The sequence below is a fragment of the Cygnus atratus genome, chromosome 2 (genome assembly GCF_013377495.2).
Source record: "Cygnus atratus isolate AKBS03 ecotype Queensland, Australia chromosome 2, CAtr_DNAZoo_HiC_assembly, whole genome shotgun sequence".
NCBI lineage: Eukaryota > Metazoa > Chordata > Aves > Anseriformes > Anatidae > Cygnus > Cygnus atratus.
This window is the reverse complement of record NC_066363.1, coordinates 652,140-671,591: the sequence shown is the minus strand read 5'-3', so window position 1 is coordinate 671,591 and position 19,452 is coordinate 652,140. Positions and strand designations below refer to the sequence as shown.

Genomic DNA, 19,452 nt, shown 5'->3' with positions numbered 1-19,452 from the left:
TAACGCAGGATGGGCAAGTGGTCCTACTTGTTTGCAGCAATAAACCCCAGGGCCTCTTCTACCTGCCCAAAGGGTTTTTTGAAAAATGCCATTCTAAAATAAGTGGACGTTGCAGCTGCATTTTCTACAGGATTATCTATATGAAAATATGCTGGGTAGAAAGAAAAAGAGTACTGAAAAATGGCAATCGAGCTGTTTTTGTGTAAAAGCTGATGAACTTACAAGGATAGACAGAAAACAGGGTTACGTATTCTATTAGATGTTAATCTGCATGTTTTCCTTATGCTTTCTGAAGCATACCTTCATAGATTAGTTGGTTTAAATGCACCAAAATATTGAATTTAAGATATAATTTCCCAAGCTCATGGCTTGACCACTTTAAGTAAGAGCTACTTGCTCAGGAAATTCAAGCCTTAGAAAAACCCCGCTGCTTCATCCAGCTGTCAGAGGCTCGCTAGAATGAATATTAAACACTACAAAATCTAAAGGGTTTTGTGTTTCCATTTGAAAAATCTCATTAGGCCTCACCACACAGCTTTTAACAGCCTTCTTGATGTACGTATTACTTCGTTATAAGCTTTTCTATTTTCTATTCAACAAGTTAAGTCGAGATGCAGCATTCACCTTTGAATCAAAGTTTAAAAGCAAAAAAGGGAAAAGCAGAAGTGGCAGGTTGCTAGGAAAATACCATTTGAGGGAGACAATGCCATGGCAACAGTGTTTTTAAACAAAAAGGGCCCCTCCTTCTGCTCGCAGTCCTCACTGGAGCTTCCACTGCAGCCCCAGCAGCGCGCGAGGCCCAGCACCTCCTGCCCTTGCACCAGCAGCCCCTTCGGACCCGGGCTGACACTTGGTACAAAAGCAGGCTGTCTTTCTGAAAAACCCTCGGCCTCGCTCGCTCCCACCTCCTCCCTTTCTGATTTCACTGATTTCTCTCTGACGCGCACGCAGCGCTGCCGCGGCCCACAACAGCAGCGCTTTCGGCCATGCGCTGGGGTCCTCAGTCGCAGGGGCTGCCCGGGGCAGGTTCCCTTTGTTTTGTTCCTGGGGAAGAGGAGTATTTCATAAAGAAGCTACCGTGGTCCGACATGCTCCACTTTCCTGCAAATAACAGAGCTCGTTACACAACGGCTTAAGCTGATTTGATGCGAGCGGCAAACAAGACTACAGCACAGGGAGAAAATCTTCTTGAGCACGTCGTCTAACATATGTAAAAAGCTGACTGATTTATGTCAGCGGAGACAACTTCGGAATCTAATCAGCAGCTCGAGTCAGCCAGCCGAAGATTTATCTTATTTACAGCCCCTTCCCTGGAGTGGCAGTGAGTGCCGGCAGGCGCCAGCCCGCTGCTCACTGCCAGGTGCGGCCCCTAAACTAAACCAGTCCTCGTGGGGAGAGCACTGCAGCTTGGGCACGCTTCATTTTAGAGCCATGCCCTGCAGCCATTTAAGCTTGCTCAAGTGTTACATTGTGCGTTACATGTGTTTAGTTGCCTATTATCAAGCTTTTTGAGGACAGAAATGCAAAAAGGACATTTTGAAGTGTTATTACAGAAAATTACTTGCTTTGTGTCTGAAAAAGTAGAGATCCAGAAAAAGATCTTTTTCGTTTTCATTTAAAAATGATTAAAAACTTCTCTACATTAACTAATTATTTATTTTAATTGTGATTTCCTGCAAGATGCCAAGGCCAGGACAATCCTTTTATCCCTTGCTATATCGGCACTACCATGCACTAAAAATGAAAAACAAAGGGGTTTTTGATTTTCTGTTCCGCTTTGCTTATTTTGCTATTTTCTCTCATCACCTGGTCTCTCATTTATGAATGAACTATCAATCCGAGAATCACTAGAGTTATTAGCACTGTTCCCTGAGCCTGCAGAAAACACTGTTAATGCCAAAAGCAAAGCTGCTGGGGCCAGCCCAGCCGGCACAAGCACAGCCCGCTCCATGGCACGAACTTGCTGACATGTTCTGCCTTCTTTGAGTAGATCCCAGAATTTAGGGATTTACGTGCCTTCGTGGTGGGCCCCCAGCACCGGGACGTGGAGCTGCTGGAGCGAGCCCAGAGGAGGCCACAAGGATGCTCGGAGGCTGGAGCAGCTCTGCTGTGAGGAGAGGCCGAGGGAGTTGGGGTTGTTCAGCCTGGAGAAGAGAAGGCTGCGGGGAGACCTCACAGCGGCCTTCAGTGCCTGCAGGGGCTGCAGGAGGGCTGGGGAGGGACTCTTGGGCAGGGGGTGTAGGGATAGGACACGGGGTGACGGCTTTAAGCTAAAAAAAGACAGATTTAGGTTAGATACTCAAAATCTGTCACAGTGAGGGCGGCGAGGCCTGGCGCAGGCTGCCCCCAGGAGCTGTGGGTGCCCCATCCCTGGCAGTGCCCAAGGCCAGGCTGGATGGGGCTGGGGGCAGCGGGCCCTGGGCATGGCAGGGGGCGGCACTGGGGGGCTTTGGGGTCCCTTCCCACCCAAACTGTTCTATGACTCTATGAATAACATGGCAATTTGCTGAACCTTGCAGCCCCCAGGTGATGCAGTACTACCGTGCTGGCAAAAAGCCCCTCCTGGCAGTGGGTTTTACACTTGCTGAATTGCTTCACGTGTCGCAGAGAGGTCAGTGCATGGAGCGGGGCAAACAGAAACCCAGGGGGAACCCTGCGATGGGAGCGTGTGCAGGGGAATTGCCAGCTGTAGTGTAAGGATGGCCTCCAAAACCCCCAGCACCAGGCTCCTATGACCCCGCACGCAGCCACAGCGCCTACATGAGCTCAGGCACCGTGGGCGCTGCAGCTTTATCTGCAGTTAACACCCCTGCCCCTCCGTGCTTCTTCCTTAATCTGCATCCTGTCGCCGACCAGGGATGACTTCACAGCTCCAAACATCTACTACCAGCAGCATCCATTTATTCCCTTACTATTGCATTTGGGAAAGTCACAAAGCTTAGGGACAGGCCAATTAGAGGACCACTGTGAGAAGAAATAAGGACACTGATGCAAAGACTCCACAAAGCAGTGGCAAGAAGAGACGAGAGAAATTGGGCTTTTGCTCCGTGTTCAGGGTAGAAGTGGCATGAAGATATGACAGTTGTAGCAAAGATCAGCTTCCTGTTATTATTTTCTTTTCCCAGGCATTCACTAAAATTACCGAAATGGCAAGCTGAACCACAGCGCCAAGACTCTGAAACACATTTAAAATAGATCCAAGAAGTTTCAGAAAAATATATATATATTTTTTAACAGTATACATAAAGGACTTTGTCACCGTAAAACATTCCCTTGCTTGCTCTGCTGTTTCTCAGGCAACTTCCTACGCTGCAAGACACTGCTCATGGCACATGCCCCAGAGAGCTCTCCACCCTGCTGGACACCAGCAACCATGCTCACTGGTCTTTAATGACACTTTGCAGGACTTGTTTGGGGTTTAGAACTGAAACTTCAACATGTGTTGAAACTCTTAATTACTAATTTTAAGCAGTCTGATGATGATAAGTTACTTCGATTTAATAAATAGGCGTGCACGTAACAAGCAAGTTACTGGTGAGATCTCTCTTGCTGCCCATGCAAGGCACCAGAACAGGGAGAAGTGTCGATATTTTGAGGAAACTGACAGGAGACCATCTAACATGTTACCAGGTCACTGGATGAAGCAAAGGCACAGGCATTAGAGTAGGCACTATGCTGCAGTTCAGAAGAACTTGTAATTTATTTTGCATAAATCCAAATAAGCTTTTCAGATTTGTCTCTAGGAGGCAGAGCCCTCTGAAGACGCTACCAGCCTTTGCCAGCATCAGCAAAGGCCATTTTTTAAGTGAGCTTAAGCAGTACGAAGTGATTGCTTTCACAGAAGGCAAGTCTTGCCTGATTTGTTTTGTTCAGATGAACGAAATTTCAGATTTCAATTGTTCAGATGAACTCCAGGAGAGAAGTTGTGCTGACTGCATCCCTCTGCAGAGGGGATGCAGCGCGCCCCGGTTGAGCAGGGCATTGAAGAGGCTGAGGCTCCTGCAGGTGACCTGACCTGCTAGGCCTTCCTAAGGCTTCAGAAGGAAAGGGAATGCAAAACGCGTCATCCCGAGGGCTTTCAAAGCGTATGTAGTGTGATACAGGTGAGTCTCCTCTGCTTGGATGGTCAGAGAAAACGTCAGCACACCAGACCGACATGCACGTCGCACATCCAGAATCTGAAAAGAAAACACTCACGTGTCCTCAGAAGCAGCCTGGTTTTTGTCATGATTATGTATGCTCACAGCTGTGTATCATGATGCACTTCTGGGCCCTCAGATTCAGAAAGTATTCTGTAATCAAGATGATCCACCAACAGCTAACACAGGTACAATGAACAAGCCGACCTACAGCTGCTCACTGCCAACAGAGAGATGCCCACGTTCACCTGACGTGCAAATGTAGGTATCCTTTACAGAAGTACGAGGAGAGCTGATCTTACCACTGGAAGTAAATCTGTCAAAGTATTGCTAGTTTGAAGTTGGTTGAATTTAAAATAGAAATAAGTGCTTTGCTTTTTAAATCGAGTATTTCTGGTAGGAAGCCCCTGCAAAAGTGCAAGATATACAACATTCAGATGATGAAATCCAGAAGATGAAAAAATTTAGATCAGGTGATTATGGTAAAAATGTTCCAGGTGTGGCATGGACCTTACTCACCGAGGACTGTCCTGTATTGTGGCAGCGGTCACAAGTGCACATATCCAGTTTCATGAAACCGACAGCTAAACTCCAAAAACCTCAGAGGTGCAGTACAACATTTAAGCTTCCTCACACTAAACTTTCATCTGCAAAAACAGTTTGTGACAGTTGCAGCTGGCTCCTCCTCGACACTGAGGAATATATTTCCCCTATTTCATCTTCCAAGGTCAGGGGTTTTCAAAGGAGCTATTCCCACAGTATCAAAAATTCATACAGTTCTTTCAAGGTGCACACGAAACCGGTATTCTGAACTGGATACTCACCAAAACATCCAACATCTTAACAGAAGGAAGGATGTTGAAAATTGCTAGCACAAACAATTGCCTGAGACATCATCCTTCACTGTAGTCAAGGTACATCGACATCAGGTTTACCCAAAATGTGACTACTCAACTCCCTGAGATGGGGATAAGCAAGAGGTTCAACGATGCAGAGCTCTTAAACGCAGTTCTTTTAGCACAGGCCTGTAATATTTTAAAGCTAAGCTGCCACCGAACGTTATGCATGCTTAAAGAGCTATTGTTAAAGCAGCTCCCAAAACAGCTTTTGAGTTGGTATCGGTCAGGTTAAACTAGAGGGCTGTCAGACAACACAGGAGAGTTGTATGGATGAGATGCACATCCAGGTGACACATCTGCGGCCTGCTGGTCTCAAAGTCCTCTGTCACTGCATGGGGAGCGCCCAGAGCCTGTGGCCACCCCCAACGCCCTGCACGGCAGCTTGCAGGCCTTGTCCTGACCCAGCGCATGGAAGGGGCTCTTCAGAGTGATGAGGTGTTCCACACAAACCTCTGTGCTGAGCAAAACTCCACCCCGATGTCTCAAGTACCAGTGTTTGCAAGTGCTTCAATAGCTGGAAAGTTCCCTCCAGCTCTCTGAACTGCTCATGGGCTGAGATTACACCGAGTGCTACTCTGAACTTCTTCGCCAGGTGAAGAAAGCTGCAAGGGCTCCTCAGGTGAGCAGGCACCGGCTCCTCTGGAGCCCTGCACTGCAGAGCAGAAGTTTTCTTTTTCCACACTTACCCTCCAGAAGCAAGGGGAACAGCTCCCTGGTGCACACCTCCGCCTGCCACGCACCGTCCTCGGCAGGAGCCGGAGCGCAAACAGAGCAGGAAAGCCCTCGCCTCTGCCCCCAGGGCTGCCAACCAGCTCCGTAGACACCCACCTTCACCCGCCTCCTCCTCAGTCCTAAAAATAAGTACCCCTAAAAGATCAAGCAGACGCACACAAAAACTCTTAGTCATGCCAGTCTGAAGAACTAAAGGAGCCTTTTGAATTATTCAGTTTCATGCTTTCTTTAGACTGAAGCAGCACAAAACAACTCTCCTTCAGCAAATACGGTTGGATCCAGACCCATTTTGAAAAGCCTGAAGAGCTCTCTCTCCCTGAAGTCCAGAAAGTCTGAAGAGCCTTTATAAATAAAACCTCATACCATACATGAAATAAGCAGATAGGTGAAAGAGGAGAAATAGCTTTAATAAGAAAAGCACATTTTTAAATGTCCTGTTTTCAAGATACTAAACACAAGGAATGTATGTGTTTTTTTTTAAATAAGAACTTCCTCTAAAAGCAACTTATTCATCAGTGAAGGGAGGTTCGTTAAACGAGTGAGGCAGCAAAGACTGCTAGGGAGGCAGTTAAATGCTCCCACTGTATTCATCAAAATACTCCGAAAGATTGTTAAACGTAGATTACCATTCTCACAGACACGTCATTTTTGTGTGAATCCTCGCAAAATCAGGTACCTTAAACCACCAGACGTGCATCCACCACAGCGCCACAAGCACTAGATGTTATTTATTTGCTAGTTTATACGTGCAGATTTTAAGTGCCCTGCATGTGCCCCATGTAAGTGAGCACCCATCTCACGGAAGCGAGCATCCAGTATTGCTGGAGCACTCTGAGACGGGACTTTCCTTCCTTCTACTCCTGCACCCCCTTTAAAACAACAAAATCACATGCCTCACTGAAAGCATTTCAGTTTTAATGCGCAAGCTGAACTGATTCTTTGATGGACATGTTTACAAGCATCCATCCCAACAGCAAGGTATTCCAGGTTAAGCCGTCACCTCTTCCAGAAATACCAGCAGGGTGGTCAGTCAAGGACATGCAGTGAGCTGCACGTATTAACTGTGAACAAGCAGCACAACCCAACAAGATTCTCACCACAGTACCACTCGTGAGAGGTTAGTTTGAAGTGTTTATTACGGTGGTTTATTCAACAGTGATACACAGCTTCACATCATACAAGGCATTGGAATCTGAGAAAAATCAGAAGTGACAGCAGACAAGCTTATTAGCACAGAGGAGTTATAGTATGTTCTGAAAATACTGCATTACCTCCAAAACTGGACAAAATAGCATGAGATTTAAACAGAGTAATACATTTGGTAGCTACCCAGCTTTCTGGAAAAAAATATACAAAAATAAAGACACACTCTCTAGCATATTAATTTACTGCACTAAGTTTTCAGCAAGGTGCTTGTACATTTTCTGGGGGTGACCGAAGACGCGACAGGCTGCACCGACCCCCCAGCATCCCCACCTCCCCTCGCCCTCCTTCCCGCACAGCATGCAGCCCCAGCACAGCCACACGAGCCTTCTGCCCCGAAAAGCACCCCTGTCACATCACAGGGCTCGTGGTAAGGAAGGCTGTCACAGAGACACAGAACCAACCAGCTCTTCCTCTATCTGCACTTTCGAGTCAATGTAAACCTAATGACATTTAAAGGAACAAGGATAAAGATATGGGGGGAAAGTGGCAGTGTGATGGAATGAGTGACTCGTGCTAGCATGAGCAGCCGACAGCGACTGAACCCTGGGTGCCCCGCTTTCATTAGCAGTCCTTGCTCTGCTTGAGGAGACGCGGTGCTGGTTCATGGATGGTCGCAAGCCTGACCCCACTGTGCTGAGCCCTCCTCAGCACCGCCGCCACCGCACAAAGCGAGCACAGCTGGCCAGCAGCTCCCTCTAAGCAGGGCTTTAAAACATCGCTGTGCTCTGCTGCAGTAAAGCACTGCGGGGGAAGAGTCTCTGAAAGCTTCTGTTACTCAGTCTGAAAATTCCTCTAATTTATTATTTACTTTCTGTTTCTGGGGCACTGGTGGCTAAGCCCACTTAAGGCAAAAGGTGAGAAAGAATGATTTGTGGCACCAAGCTAAAATGCCTGCAAGCTAGCAGCGATGCTGCCTTCCTCCAGAATCAGCCATGCTAAAAGGTAGTTACAGGAGGTCTTTAAAATACTTCTCTCTTTATGGGAACCAAAAACGGGAGGAGGAAAGCACTTCATGCCAAGAGGAAAGGGCCAAACACCCCTCCTTGCTTCACACACGACTGCATCGCACCAGGGGGGCTCTGGCAAGGCCTTGACTGCCTGCCAAAGGTGGAGGCTGCTGGCCTCATGCTGCCACACAGCACGTTTCCAGTAACACCAGAAAGGCAGGGGACACTCTCATGGCCCTCTCTGCCACTGCGGCTTGAGTCCCAGTTACCACTCCGGCTCTACTCCACAGGCAGCGGCCATTTTCGTACTTCAGTCACGGGCTGGGCCCAGCGGCTGCAGGCCTCATGTCGCCTCCGTGGTGGCTGTCAGGAGAGGAGCCTGGCTTGTAGGTACACAGGTCCCAGTGCTGCTGTTCTCAGCCCGGCAAATTGGCACCACGAGGCTATCAGCTGCTAACAAGTTAAGTTCCCACCAACTTAGAGAACAAAAGCCTCGGGCCCTGCCGCCCATCGCTAGCAGGCTGATTACACGCCACTCACTGAGACAACTCTGGGCGCTATCACCCTGGGTGGGGGCATGTGAGGGCTCAAAAAGTCATCAAGATTGGCTGGGTCACTATCTGAGAGAGAGCTTCAAAGAGAACCTTGACGTGGCGTAACGCCAGCACTCACTCACGGTGCAATACTCTTGCAGGAAATGATCAGCCGGCCAGCGCCACAACGCAGTCAGGTACTAGCAGGGCACTGGGAACATTCACGTGCAGGCCACTCTCTTCACAAAGTGAATTCTTTTTTAGGCCAAGTTCTCAGTATAAGAGCTTTTGGCAATTTGGAGAATCATGTTCTGCCTCTGGATTTTGATTCAAATAAATCCTGTACTTGACTTGCCTTCAGTACCTGATAATTTTAACTGCACAACACTACTATCCTCAAAGAGAACATTTACTGGTCTACAGAAAAGTCTGAGCTTGCCTCATTTAAAATACTAGTGTCTCGGTTATTCCCTTCTCCTGAACTTTCTCTCTTAATGGTAGTAACTAATACTTCTGAAGACAGCAGGAATTGCAAGGGGCTGGCTGACCTCCTGCAATTCTGCTTCAGGTTCAAAGAGGCACGTTCCTTTTGATGTTGCTGGAAACTGCCGTAACTATTTCAGCCTAGATTTAGCAACTTGTTCATGGGTCTTTTGTTTCTCTCAGAGTTGGAAGGGGCAGATTTTTTGACAGATTTTTTTCCATGGCAGGTAAAATTTCATCCAAGTATGCTGTCATACCAAAATGGAGCTAAAAGCACAAAGTTAAAGAAAGGCTTACCTCCAAGGTTTGTGAGAGGCAGTACAATAACAAAGCAAGCCTACGGAGGCAAGAAGCTGGGGCTGGTCATTCTCCTTTATACTCCCAGTTGATGGCAAGTGCTTGAATCCCTCATTCCATCCCTCCCAAACCAAAGAGGAACCTCTTGTACCTCGGTAAACAGGGTTATTCCTAACCTATTTTTCAAGTCTTCATAATAAATGTTATGAAGTGGAAACACTCGTTTTGACGATGACAACATTGTTAAAGATAAAAACCTCATATGAGAAGGTTTCAAAGCAGCAGGGATAAAGGCAAGTAGCATTATTCTAGGCTGTGGTGAGCAAGGGGAGAAGGGAGAGGAGCTGCAGTCATGGTGCACCCATCCACATGAAAGCACAACTTTAAGTGTAATAGCAAACCTTCTGTTATTAAGCATCCATGAAAAAAGAATTTAAATTAAATTTAAAGGTGGTTGAACTGAAAATGGAGCTGTAGTTGTGATTTGAATACAGTGGGAGTGCTGAAATAGTGCAGTTAAAAACCATCATGCACATTTGTGCTTACACAAAGAAAGGAAGGTTTCAACAAGCACTGCAGAGCAGAGGGAGGAGGAGAAGGGCTGATCGGCCGACAGCACAGCTACCCTTTGGTTTCTTCTACACGTAAAGTCCAAGGATGTAAAGCAAGAGCTCTGTAAAATGCTGAAGATTTTAGAAGTGTAATGGCAGGTAGAAAAGTACATTGGTCTTGTAACAGTGGCAGCCCCAGTGTTAGGAGACAGTCTAGGCTTCTAGGAGGAGAAAATAGAAGAGAGGAAAAGAAGTAGGAGAGGGAAAAGGGATGGGGAAAGGGGCAAAAAAGCGCAAGTCATTAGTAAACATGAACATTCAGGTAGCACACTGCACAACAAGCAATATTTCATCTAGTGCAGCCAGGAGATTTGCCAAAAGCCAGATTAGAGACACGTGATATTTTGCTTTTACAAGTGTCCGAAAATACATCACTAGCCATGCTACGGCATGACACTGTGCCACATGCAGAAATTAGCTGTGATAAATCAAGATTAGTGACAAATTGCTATCAAGAGAGCAGCAGCTCAGGATGTTGCTTGTAAGCACAATTTGCACTGAAAACGGTTACAAACTATTTTTGTGACCTGATCTCAGAGGAGAGAGAGACAAGCAGGCTGCCTTGGAGAGAAAGTCCATCTAGGGGAAGTATGGACCCGAGAGCAATACTTCCCCAGGTTACTTATCTTCCAACAAGAATGAGAGGTATCAGATTAATCCATTTGATTGTCCTTGATGGATTTCTTTCCATAAATTTGTCTTTTTTTAAAAAAAAAATATAATTCCTTCAAACTCTGGGCAAATATCCTGCAATAAGGAGTTGCAAACATTGCACTGTTCAAAAGTTACTTGTATGTATTTTGCTTTAAACCTGCTGTAGTTTTACCAGGCACTTTGTAGCTTTCGTTTTGCATGGTGAAGGTTAACAGTCATCCCGACCCCATTACCTGCGTGCTGTCAGTGACCACCAGCTATTCCCCCCCACCAGTGACCACCAGCTATTCCCCACAGCCGTGCGGGGCCTGGCCCCGAAGGCCTGCTCTCCTATTTGTCCTTATAAGGAAGAAAAACCCGATAGATGCTTTGTGGGCAGGCTGAGGGCCCGGGCCCGAGCTCCTGGTCTGCAGCTCTCCAATTCTCAGCAAAGCAAAACAAAGCAAGCCACCCCCCCAACCCAAATAAACCAGTGCCCCACCAGGCTCAGCCCTGCCGGGAGCCCGGCCCCGGCTCTCCGCGGCAGCACGACACGAAGGCTGCTCGGGGCCCTCACGCAAAGGCAACGTGAAGGCAGCTTCCCTACCTCTGCTTTACGTTCTGAAACACCGAGCTCCACACAACCCTACAGCCGCCGTGTAAATACATCATGCTGTAATAATTCAGAGGTTAACATCGGTTTTGCCCATGTTAGAATCGTTCTGGATTTACGCCACCTTCTACATTAGCAGGACTTCGCGTGGGGCAGCCGGTCAGGAGGCAGCGCGGGCTGCCAATGCAGCACTAAGATTTCAGCCCGAATTCTAGCCTCTGCATACACATACACCAGATGTCTCTAGATTATGTTGCATGCAATAAAACATTAACAAGTCAACACCTTGTTTTATTTGATAGGTGAAAAACGTGTAGCAATGCTTCCTGGGAGACCTAGCCCAGAGCGATAAGCAAACGTTTGTATTTTCAAACAGCCTGACTACAGTTTCTCCTTTACCTAAGGCGTTTCAGAATCCAGCCCAAACACAGCTCTGCTTTTAAAAGCTCTCTGTAGCTCTTAGCACAGCTTTTCCCAGCAGAAAGCTGAGTTCTGGGAGCATCGTCCTTACCCCTCTCCCAGCTACTCCTTTCCTACCTCTGCACCAGGCCCACGCTGCACAATCCATGAGAATCACCTCAGCTTCAAAAAGACAAATCAGGAAGCAGATCCAGTTGAAAACAAGCAAGCCAGCCAAAAACTGAGGGTGGCTTACGGCCAGGGACAAAAGGATTTAGGCAGCACCACCTCCCAGACGCAGAAGCAGGCCCTACCGAAGTCTGTCACCTGCCCTGGAACAACTTCCCTCTATTTCTGCAGAGCGTCAACTCTTCAACTCTCTGAAAAAAAAAATCTCTACTAGCTGCTTTAAAATTAGCATTTATCACTTACTCTCAAATGCATAAGCACTGATTTTTTTAACTATTCCATATGGAAGAGGGTAGGGGGAAAGAAACCATGAAGTAATTGTGTAGATCTTCTGTTATTCGGAAAAACCTCATTAACTTGATGCCTGTGACTGTTTCTCTTTCGACACACTGTTTCTACCACTTTGATGTCACTTTTAGACAGTCTTCAACATGAAAAAAATTAAACCCCACCCCACAAAGATGGAACATATGAATAAATTAAAAGGCTGCAGACACATAAAAGTATCTTTGATCAAAATTGTTAGCATCTAGCACGTGAAGAGTTAAACCTCCAGAAAGCTAGTATTAAAAAGTATCAACCATTTTAAAACACGAATTCAGAAGTTCAATAAAAAAAATACCAATGCATTTAAGTAGTCATACCTGACGTGTCGTAAGTCTGATTTTATTACGTACTAAATAGAGAGGAAGTATCCTTAGGGAGGTTCAGAAGTGTCCTTAATTTCAGTTTTACACTAAATTACAAAAGATGCACTGCTTTCTTTTGACCAGATTTACAATGGCAAATTAAGCACACAGCTCACATTTTAAATTCCCATCCTCAATAAGAACACACTAACTAGAATTGAAAAAAAGGCATTTTTCATTCATCCTTGTCTCTCCCACTCCTGTTAAATTCACCACGATCTCCTGGATTATTTCTGTCTCGGGGCTGCACCTACGGACTAGCAAGGCTGCGAGTGCTGGGAACATCGCAAGTCTTAGCGATGACCTGGCCTGCTAAAGCTGAGCTGGAGATCACTGAAAGGGACACCACGAGAAAAGCACTTACCGTTTCCAGGATGACAGTCAGCTCTATCTACGGCCTGTCAAAGCCCACACCTTTCCCACCAAAAAATAAGAATGTTTCCAGTGGCTCATACATACAGACTCGGAGCTCAGTACTGCTCATACTGAAGAGTTTGGCTGGATTTGATAGGAAAGCTGATTCACAGCAAGAACATCCCATAGGAGGGAAATGGCATTTGTCATTAAATATAACTGTTAAAGACAACGAACTCCAGCATATGCTATGCTGATAGCAAGATCAATTACTTTCCAGATCCCTTACAAGTCTGAAATATTGGTCCACTTAATTCGTAACAAGTGTCTTGCAGAATAAGGTGGCCTCCAGCTGTTCCAAAGACCTCAGTTTCAGCTTTGGCAGCACACTGCTACAGCAATTATTATGAGCAACTTACAGAAGGGCAGTTTAGGGTGGAAGGAGCTGGAAAAGCACAAGAGGAGCTGCAGAATGATCAGAGCAGCGTAATTTCACTGGCAGCTATGTACTGAATGAAAAAAATGCATCAAAGGATGACGTACTCAGAAGAAACCTCGCCGTCAGTCTCACTGGGAACAGAAGTCATAAGGGTCAGGATAGAGCTCAGGTATGAGTGTTATGGATTCCCTGGAAAGCCATCAAGGTATCCGTGCCCTAGATGTTACCTTCCCAACATTGGCCACGGATAATGTACACAGTGCCTTCAGAGTGGAGTGCTTTATGCATATAAGCAATTTCAAACCCAAAAGAAAATGGAAGATTTACAAAGAATTTGAAACAAAATATTTAATTTAAAAAACCCTCTGTGGAGAAATAGTAGTTAAAGATGACTGCATTTGGTCAAAACGAGGTTACAGCTGTTCCAAGGACAGATACGGGCAATGATGTGATTCATTCAGATGTTAGGCACTTACCTGGGCGGTGATCTTCTATTCCATGGTCACCGTTTTCTAGAACCGTTGGCCCAGAAGCTGAAGTATCTGCAACAAATCATAGGCAACGTTGGTACTGGATGAAAGCAATCTTAATCCAAAAAACAGAGCAGCACTGGTGTTATCAAACACAGCTATGGATTTTTCCCCAGATTCATTTCTAAAATGAAGGCACCCACATGGCACTGAGCCTGTGCACCTTGAAACCCAAAAGGAAAAGCTGTTCAATCACAGAGCACCTGCTCCCATGATGGAGACCCACGGCACAGTAACGAGAAGCTTAGCTATTCATACCATCACCCCAAACAAAGCCTTCCTAAGGGCCAGCACTGGACCACTGGGACTCCGGATTTCCTTTAAGGTGTGTTCTGTGAATTTTAATCCTATTCTAAAAATACAGGTCCTTTTTGCTATGCTGCATAGGAATACTTATGGGAAAGAAAAGGCTGCTTTCAGTCAAAAGCTTGTAATCTTCCGCACAAGATTTACTCTAAAGATGCTTATGTCTGACTTCCTAAAGCAACTTTACTCCAAATGGAGCATACACAGAGGTGCCCGGTGCCTCTAGTCATTCAAGTGTTCTTTACAAGTCCTGAGGCCTGATGGGCTGCACCCACGAGTGCTGAGGGAGCTGGACAACATCACTGTGAGGCCACTCCTGGTTATCTCTGAGAGGTTCATGGTGACTGGAAGAGTTTCCTGAAGGTTGGAAGAAAGGAAACATCACTCCCATCTCCAAAAACAGCAAGAAAAAGGATCCAGGAACTACAGACCCATCAACCTCACCCTCTACCACCTTCTACCAGGGACTGAAAACCTCCATTTGTGTTTTGACAGCACATCGCTAAAGCAAACTTCAGGGAGAGACTTAGAGAGGGGTAGGTTGGGGTGGAAGACAACCAAGTACAAAAGCTTGTAAGACAACAACCACCAGGAGATTTACTCTTTACAGGACTGAATACATTCGAGGATATTCTCAGTTCCAAATCTTGTTCCAACACAGAAAAAATTCACGAGGCACTGGGATTCACGCACTGAACTTGGACAACATGGCAGCAACACGAGACCTGGTGAGAGTTGAGGCACTTCAGAATCAAACAACTAAGCTCTAGTCTCGACTTTGCCATCTGCTCAATGGGCAGAATTTAATTAACATACAGTAACATGATTTTTTTAAGAAGCACACTTCTTGTTCTAGTAAGCAAACAGTTTTTCCTGTTCATCAAAATACGCTGGTGAAATCCTATATTCTCCCCCTAACCTTTACACTGGGCTGCTGAGAGTCAATAACTATGACCAATTTGGCAAACTGCTTGAGGATTTATTCTATGTTTAGCATGTGAGATCAGACTGTGGTCCTTGCAGAAGCAGCTGGATTAGGCCAGTATTAGTACTAGTGCAGGCTGCCAGCAGCACAGCGTTTCTGTAGAGCACCCCCAGGACAGGTGAACGTTACAAGGCCATTTACATAAATTAAATGCATCGTTCTTGCAAGAAGCACCAAATCTTAAGATGTTCTCTAATTTCTTCAATAAGCTCATCTTAATCTCCATGAATTTATGCTGTTTCAGAACTGGAAAAATGGGAGAAATCACTCCACGAACGACACCGTAGAGCGTTAGTTAAGCTTAACAAGCGGCACAAGTCCTAACAGCAGTTCAGCTCCTCAGGACATTTGTTCTGCTTACTGTGAGCCACTCCTCAGCCTAATGGCTACAGAAACCTAAAAGCCATTCAAATCAAATCACTCTCCAAAAGCCAGCTGGAGATGCTGCTGTCCCTTCCCTGAGCCCAAGCCATTTTAAAACAAAGCTACGTCACCAGTGGACGTCAGGCACAGCACTTCAGGGCTTCATCCAACTCGCGGTGAAGCGAAAGGGAAGTCTTTCCAGTTACTTCAGTGGCTCATGCTGGTGTTTTACAGAAATCCAACATGAACTTGCCAGACAGCTTATAGAAAAACATACACCTACATCCTTTTCAAGTAGCTGAAAATACTACAGGAATCCCTGGACCTGTTTCTTAGCAGTTAAACACACCAGCTCCTCCTGCTGTCAGTCTTCACGAGGTCTGGTACTTACTCTAACAGCAGAACAGGCTGAGCCAGTAACTGGGAAACCTACTGCCAGTCCCTGGATTTGCTCATCAGATCACGCAAGGAGAGATCGGGGTCACGGGGTGGCTCGCACAACAGCTTTGCAAGCGCCAAGAGGAAGGCCGGGTGTCTTGGGGAACAGCGGGGTCTTACAAGGGATCTCCAAAAGCCACTGCTCAGCCCAAGTGCAGGAGCTGTGAGCTTTCTCGAGCCCCGCTCAAGCGGGTGCCATAACACTGGTTTAATGAAGGCGCTGGCGGCGCCGCTACAACCGCGGCTTTGGAGGCTCCAGTCTTCAGTCACAATAAACGTGCCGAGCGTCTTTTTGTGGGGGGCACGTGAACAGCATCCCCATTTCTGCCACCCACGGACACTTCGGGAGCTTAATCTGCAAGTGAAAACTTGAGCACAAGTTCTGGTTTAGGCTGGGCACGATCACGCTGTGCTTTGTGCCATCCGAATGTGAACGTGACGCCTCGCTCAGCCGACCGGCTGCTGGGAGGTCTCTGCTCCTGGGGCCACTGCCATTATTTATGCCTTAAAACCAGGACTCTGGTTGATTGCAAACATGACTAGATACTGCAAATTCCGTCTGTCTGCGTACTCTCAATACTCGCTTCAGGTTGCAAAAGTGGTCATCTGTAGCCTGGGCTGGTAGCGCGCGCGGATGACCAGCTTGTGCGCACCTGGGGACAGCTTCCACCCAGCGGTGCTTGTGGCAGTTCGATGCATTTCGGCTATTCAGACAACAAACACTTCATCTGAAGAAAACTTTCGTTTAGACTGACCTCCTAGGTAGCAAGTGATCCAAGCCAGCTCTCTGTTATCAAAGCCAGGACTAGGCACCCTCCCCTACCAAGGGCTCTGCAAGTGTAAAATGAAACCAGAAAGCCACCAAAATGTTACTCAAGGCATGGCGTTTGAGTCTTCTGCTCATTTGGGAACCCACCGTTAAGCCCAAAGCCTCATTTTAATTTGGCCAGTTGAGTGTTTGATTTGGAGAGACCTTCCCCTGAAGGCGAGCCCAGCACACGTGTGCAACGTGCTTCCGCGCCGCCTTGGCAGGATGATGAGCAGGTGACGTGCTTTCCTTTACAGTCTGGCTCCTTTGGAAGACGAGCTTCCAGAAAATCAGGTCAAATCAAACGCGCTTCCATGAAAGGAACTCCCAGCAGTGGAAGGCTTTGATTTTTATGCCTCTGAAGGTCAGCTCCTTTGGAGCAATCAGATTTACTTTAGGTAACCGAGTGCAAGTGTGAGAGCACCCGGCAGCCTCTGGGCCAAGGCTCCTCCCCTTCATATTCTAAATTGCTTAAAACCAAAAACCATGTCAAGATGTTGTAACTACATAATCCTCATCAGAATCACAAGATGGTATTTGCATCTGGCCGGTGGATCAAAGGATTGTTTTTATATAAACAAATTTAAGGCAGCATTTGCTAAACCCATAATCTGAAGCAAACGGGCAGTGCCGATACAACCCCTAATCCCCGGGGGTGCCTGGGCACGGCGCACACGGCAACGTAACCGCAGCTCAGCGCGTTCCCACCGGCCGTGCCGGAGCACCCAGGGGATACCGGAGGCCCAAAGGACACCAGAGCCCAGCGGCCAGGCTGCGGACACGGCCCCTTCGGCTCCACGGTTCACCAGCCCGTCGCTCCTTTGGGCGCGCAGGCTTGGTTGGATGCAGCTTGTCAGAGAGCTCGGATAAAAGACATGGGTGGGAACAAACGTGCTGATAAACTGTGCACCGCGCAGTCAAAACTAGCTGGAAACTCTGAAATAAGAAGCTTAGGCTGTTTCAGTTCAGACATTTAAATATTCTGCCTCCAAACAGCTTCAGAACAGGCGTCAAGCTCATCTCCCGGAGTCACTGTAAGGCGGCTCACAGCTCGGCTTGCCTGACGGCATTCCCGTAGGATGTAAGCACTCGGATCACATTTTCAAGCTTCCCCTTCTAACCATCAGAATTAAAGACAATTTGACTTTAAACGCAACCAAAGCTCGCTAGGTTCTGTGTTTCTGGGACGCCAGGGCGTCTGAACACCAGCATTACCCCAGTGATCCCAAAGTCCGTGCAAAACGACTGCCCTAAAAAAATCAAATCATTCTGCCTTGTCAGCTAACCCAGCTAGATCAATTGCACCACTTTATTTCAGGAAGCATTGAAAACATGTCAAGAATACTTCGGCTTATCAAGACGATGCCTAAGGCTCCCTGCTCCTCGAGCAGCAGGAAGGAACCAACCCAGGGCGCGGGCGGCTTCGCAGGACTGCTCAGGAGCACGCAGCGGGGCAGCGCCTGGCCTCTCGGGACTGCCTGCACACTTTGGGTACAAAGCGCCCGACAGAAACCCTCTGCAAGGGGCACGGGCAGATTAAAGAGCTCGGCCCACTTGGTTTTGTACAAAGATTCACGCTAACCAGAGGTTTTACCAACCTGTGCAGGGTGGGGACAGGGGCTCTGAGAGACAGAAGGTGTTTAAAGCATGGTAAGAGATCACAATACAAGTAGCTAACGTTTGCTGTCGTTTTTAATCCCTCTGAAGCGCAGGGGTACGTGGGGCACCCTCTGTCCTCAGCTTCATCCCTGCAAAAGCAAGGCCTGCTGGTCCCTGCAAGAGAGGGGCTCGCTCCTACTGCGGAAAGGGAAGCGACGGGAGGGGAGCGCTGCGGTTCGGCCCCAGGTTCCAGGCCCTGGGGCTGTGATTCGTTCCCGCACCAGGAGGATGCTCAGCTCTGCTCAGCTCAGCTCTGCCCTGCTGCGCAGCGGGGTCCGGCCGGCAGCACCGCGCAGCGCCAGCAGAGCCATCTCGTGGCGGCGCGCGCGCCTGAGAAGCCCCAACATGACCGCCCGTGGCAAATCCAGAGGCCTTCCTCCAGCACTCGCACCATGCCCAGGATTTGCTTTCCTCTAAAAATCACCTCCAGATTAGGGAGCTGGGCGAGCGTAAGAGTGCAGGACGTGAATGTCCTCATCAACACGCCCGAGGCCACGAGCAGCTACGGCGCAGACCCAGCTTCGTCCCCAGCTACACAATCCGGCCGTGCAGAAACGCAGTGCGGGTCCTCACCCGAAATACATCACACAGGAGCCCTGCTGCCTGCTGAAAGCTCTTACGGCGCTGCTTTGCCTCTCAGCTGGCACTCACTCCCACCCAAAGATGCACAGCCCTCACTTTAGGTGAGCCCAACGGAGAGCTGCCTTCGTGTTCATCCGGAAACTGCTCCGCGACTTCAGTGGGAAGCTCTGCAGCATCCCCCAAATTCCTGGGGACAAAACCTTGGACATGAAGTGCTGAGGAAAGCTACCTGCAAACAGCACAGGAAGCCTTGCATGCACCCATAGCAATCCTTCAGCATTATGTAGAGACCGCAAGGTCATAAGAGGATTACCCCAGAATTCGCCAAGTTATGATGTCCAGCCAGGTGCTAGAAAGAATAAAACCCTTTCCAATGATACTTTAGAAATTAATTAAAGTTAAAGCTTTACCTGGGACACATTCAGTTGACCATGCAACTGCTCATCACCTTTTCTTCCTCTTTATCTCTCTGCACTTGGAGTTTACTGGTCTAAGCTGGGGCCCATCTGACCGTTACACTTGCCTGATCCGGCTCCCAGGTTCAGAAATGAGTGCAAAAAAAATATCCTCAAGCGGCGATGGAATAGCTCGAGCCCGACAGGACGCGCGATGAAACCT

At 47.6% G+C, this 19,452-nt stretch overlaps 1 protein-coding gene across 50 annotated transcripts in view; it reads right to left on the bottom strand.

Moving 5' to 3' along the window:
- The window catches only part of MAP4 (microtubule associated protein 4), a 154,449-nt gene that overhangs the window by 82,181 nt on the left and 52,816 nt on the right, over nucleotides 1–19,452 (bottom strand). For all 50 annotated transcript variants that reach the window (XM_035554473.2, XM_035554493.2, XM_035554489.2 and 47 more), the window contains one exon: nucleotides 13,640–13,705. In XM_035554473.2, coding sequence (XP_035410366.1) covers nucleotides 13,640–13,705 — 66 coding nt within the window. The remainder of the gene's footprint in view (nucleotides 1–13,639; nucleotides 13,706–19,452) is intronic.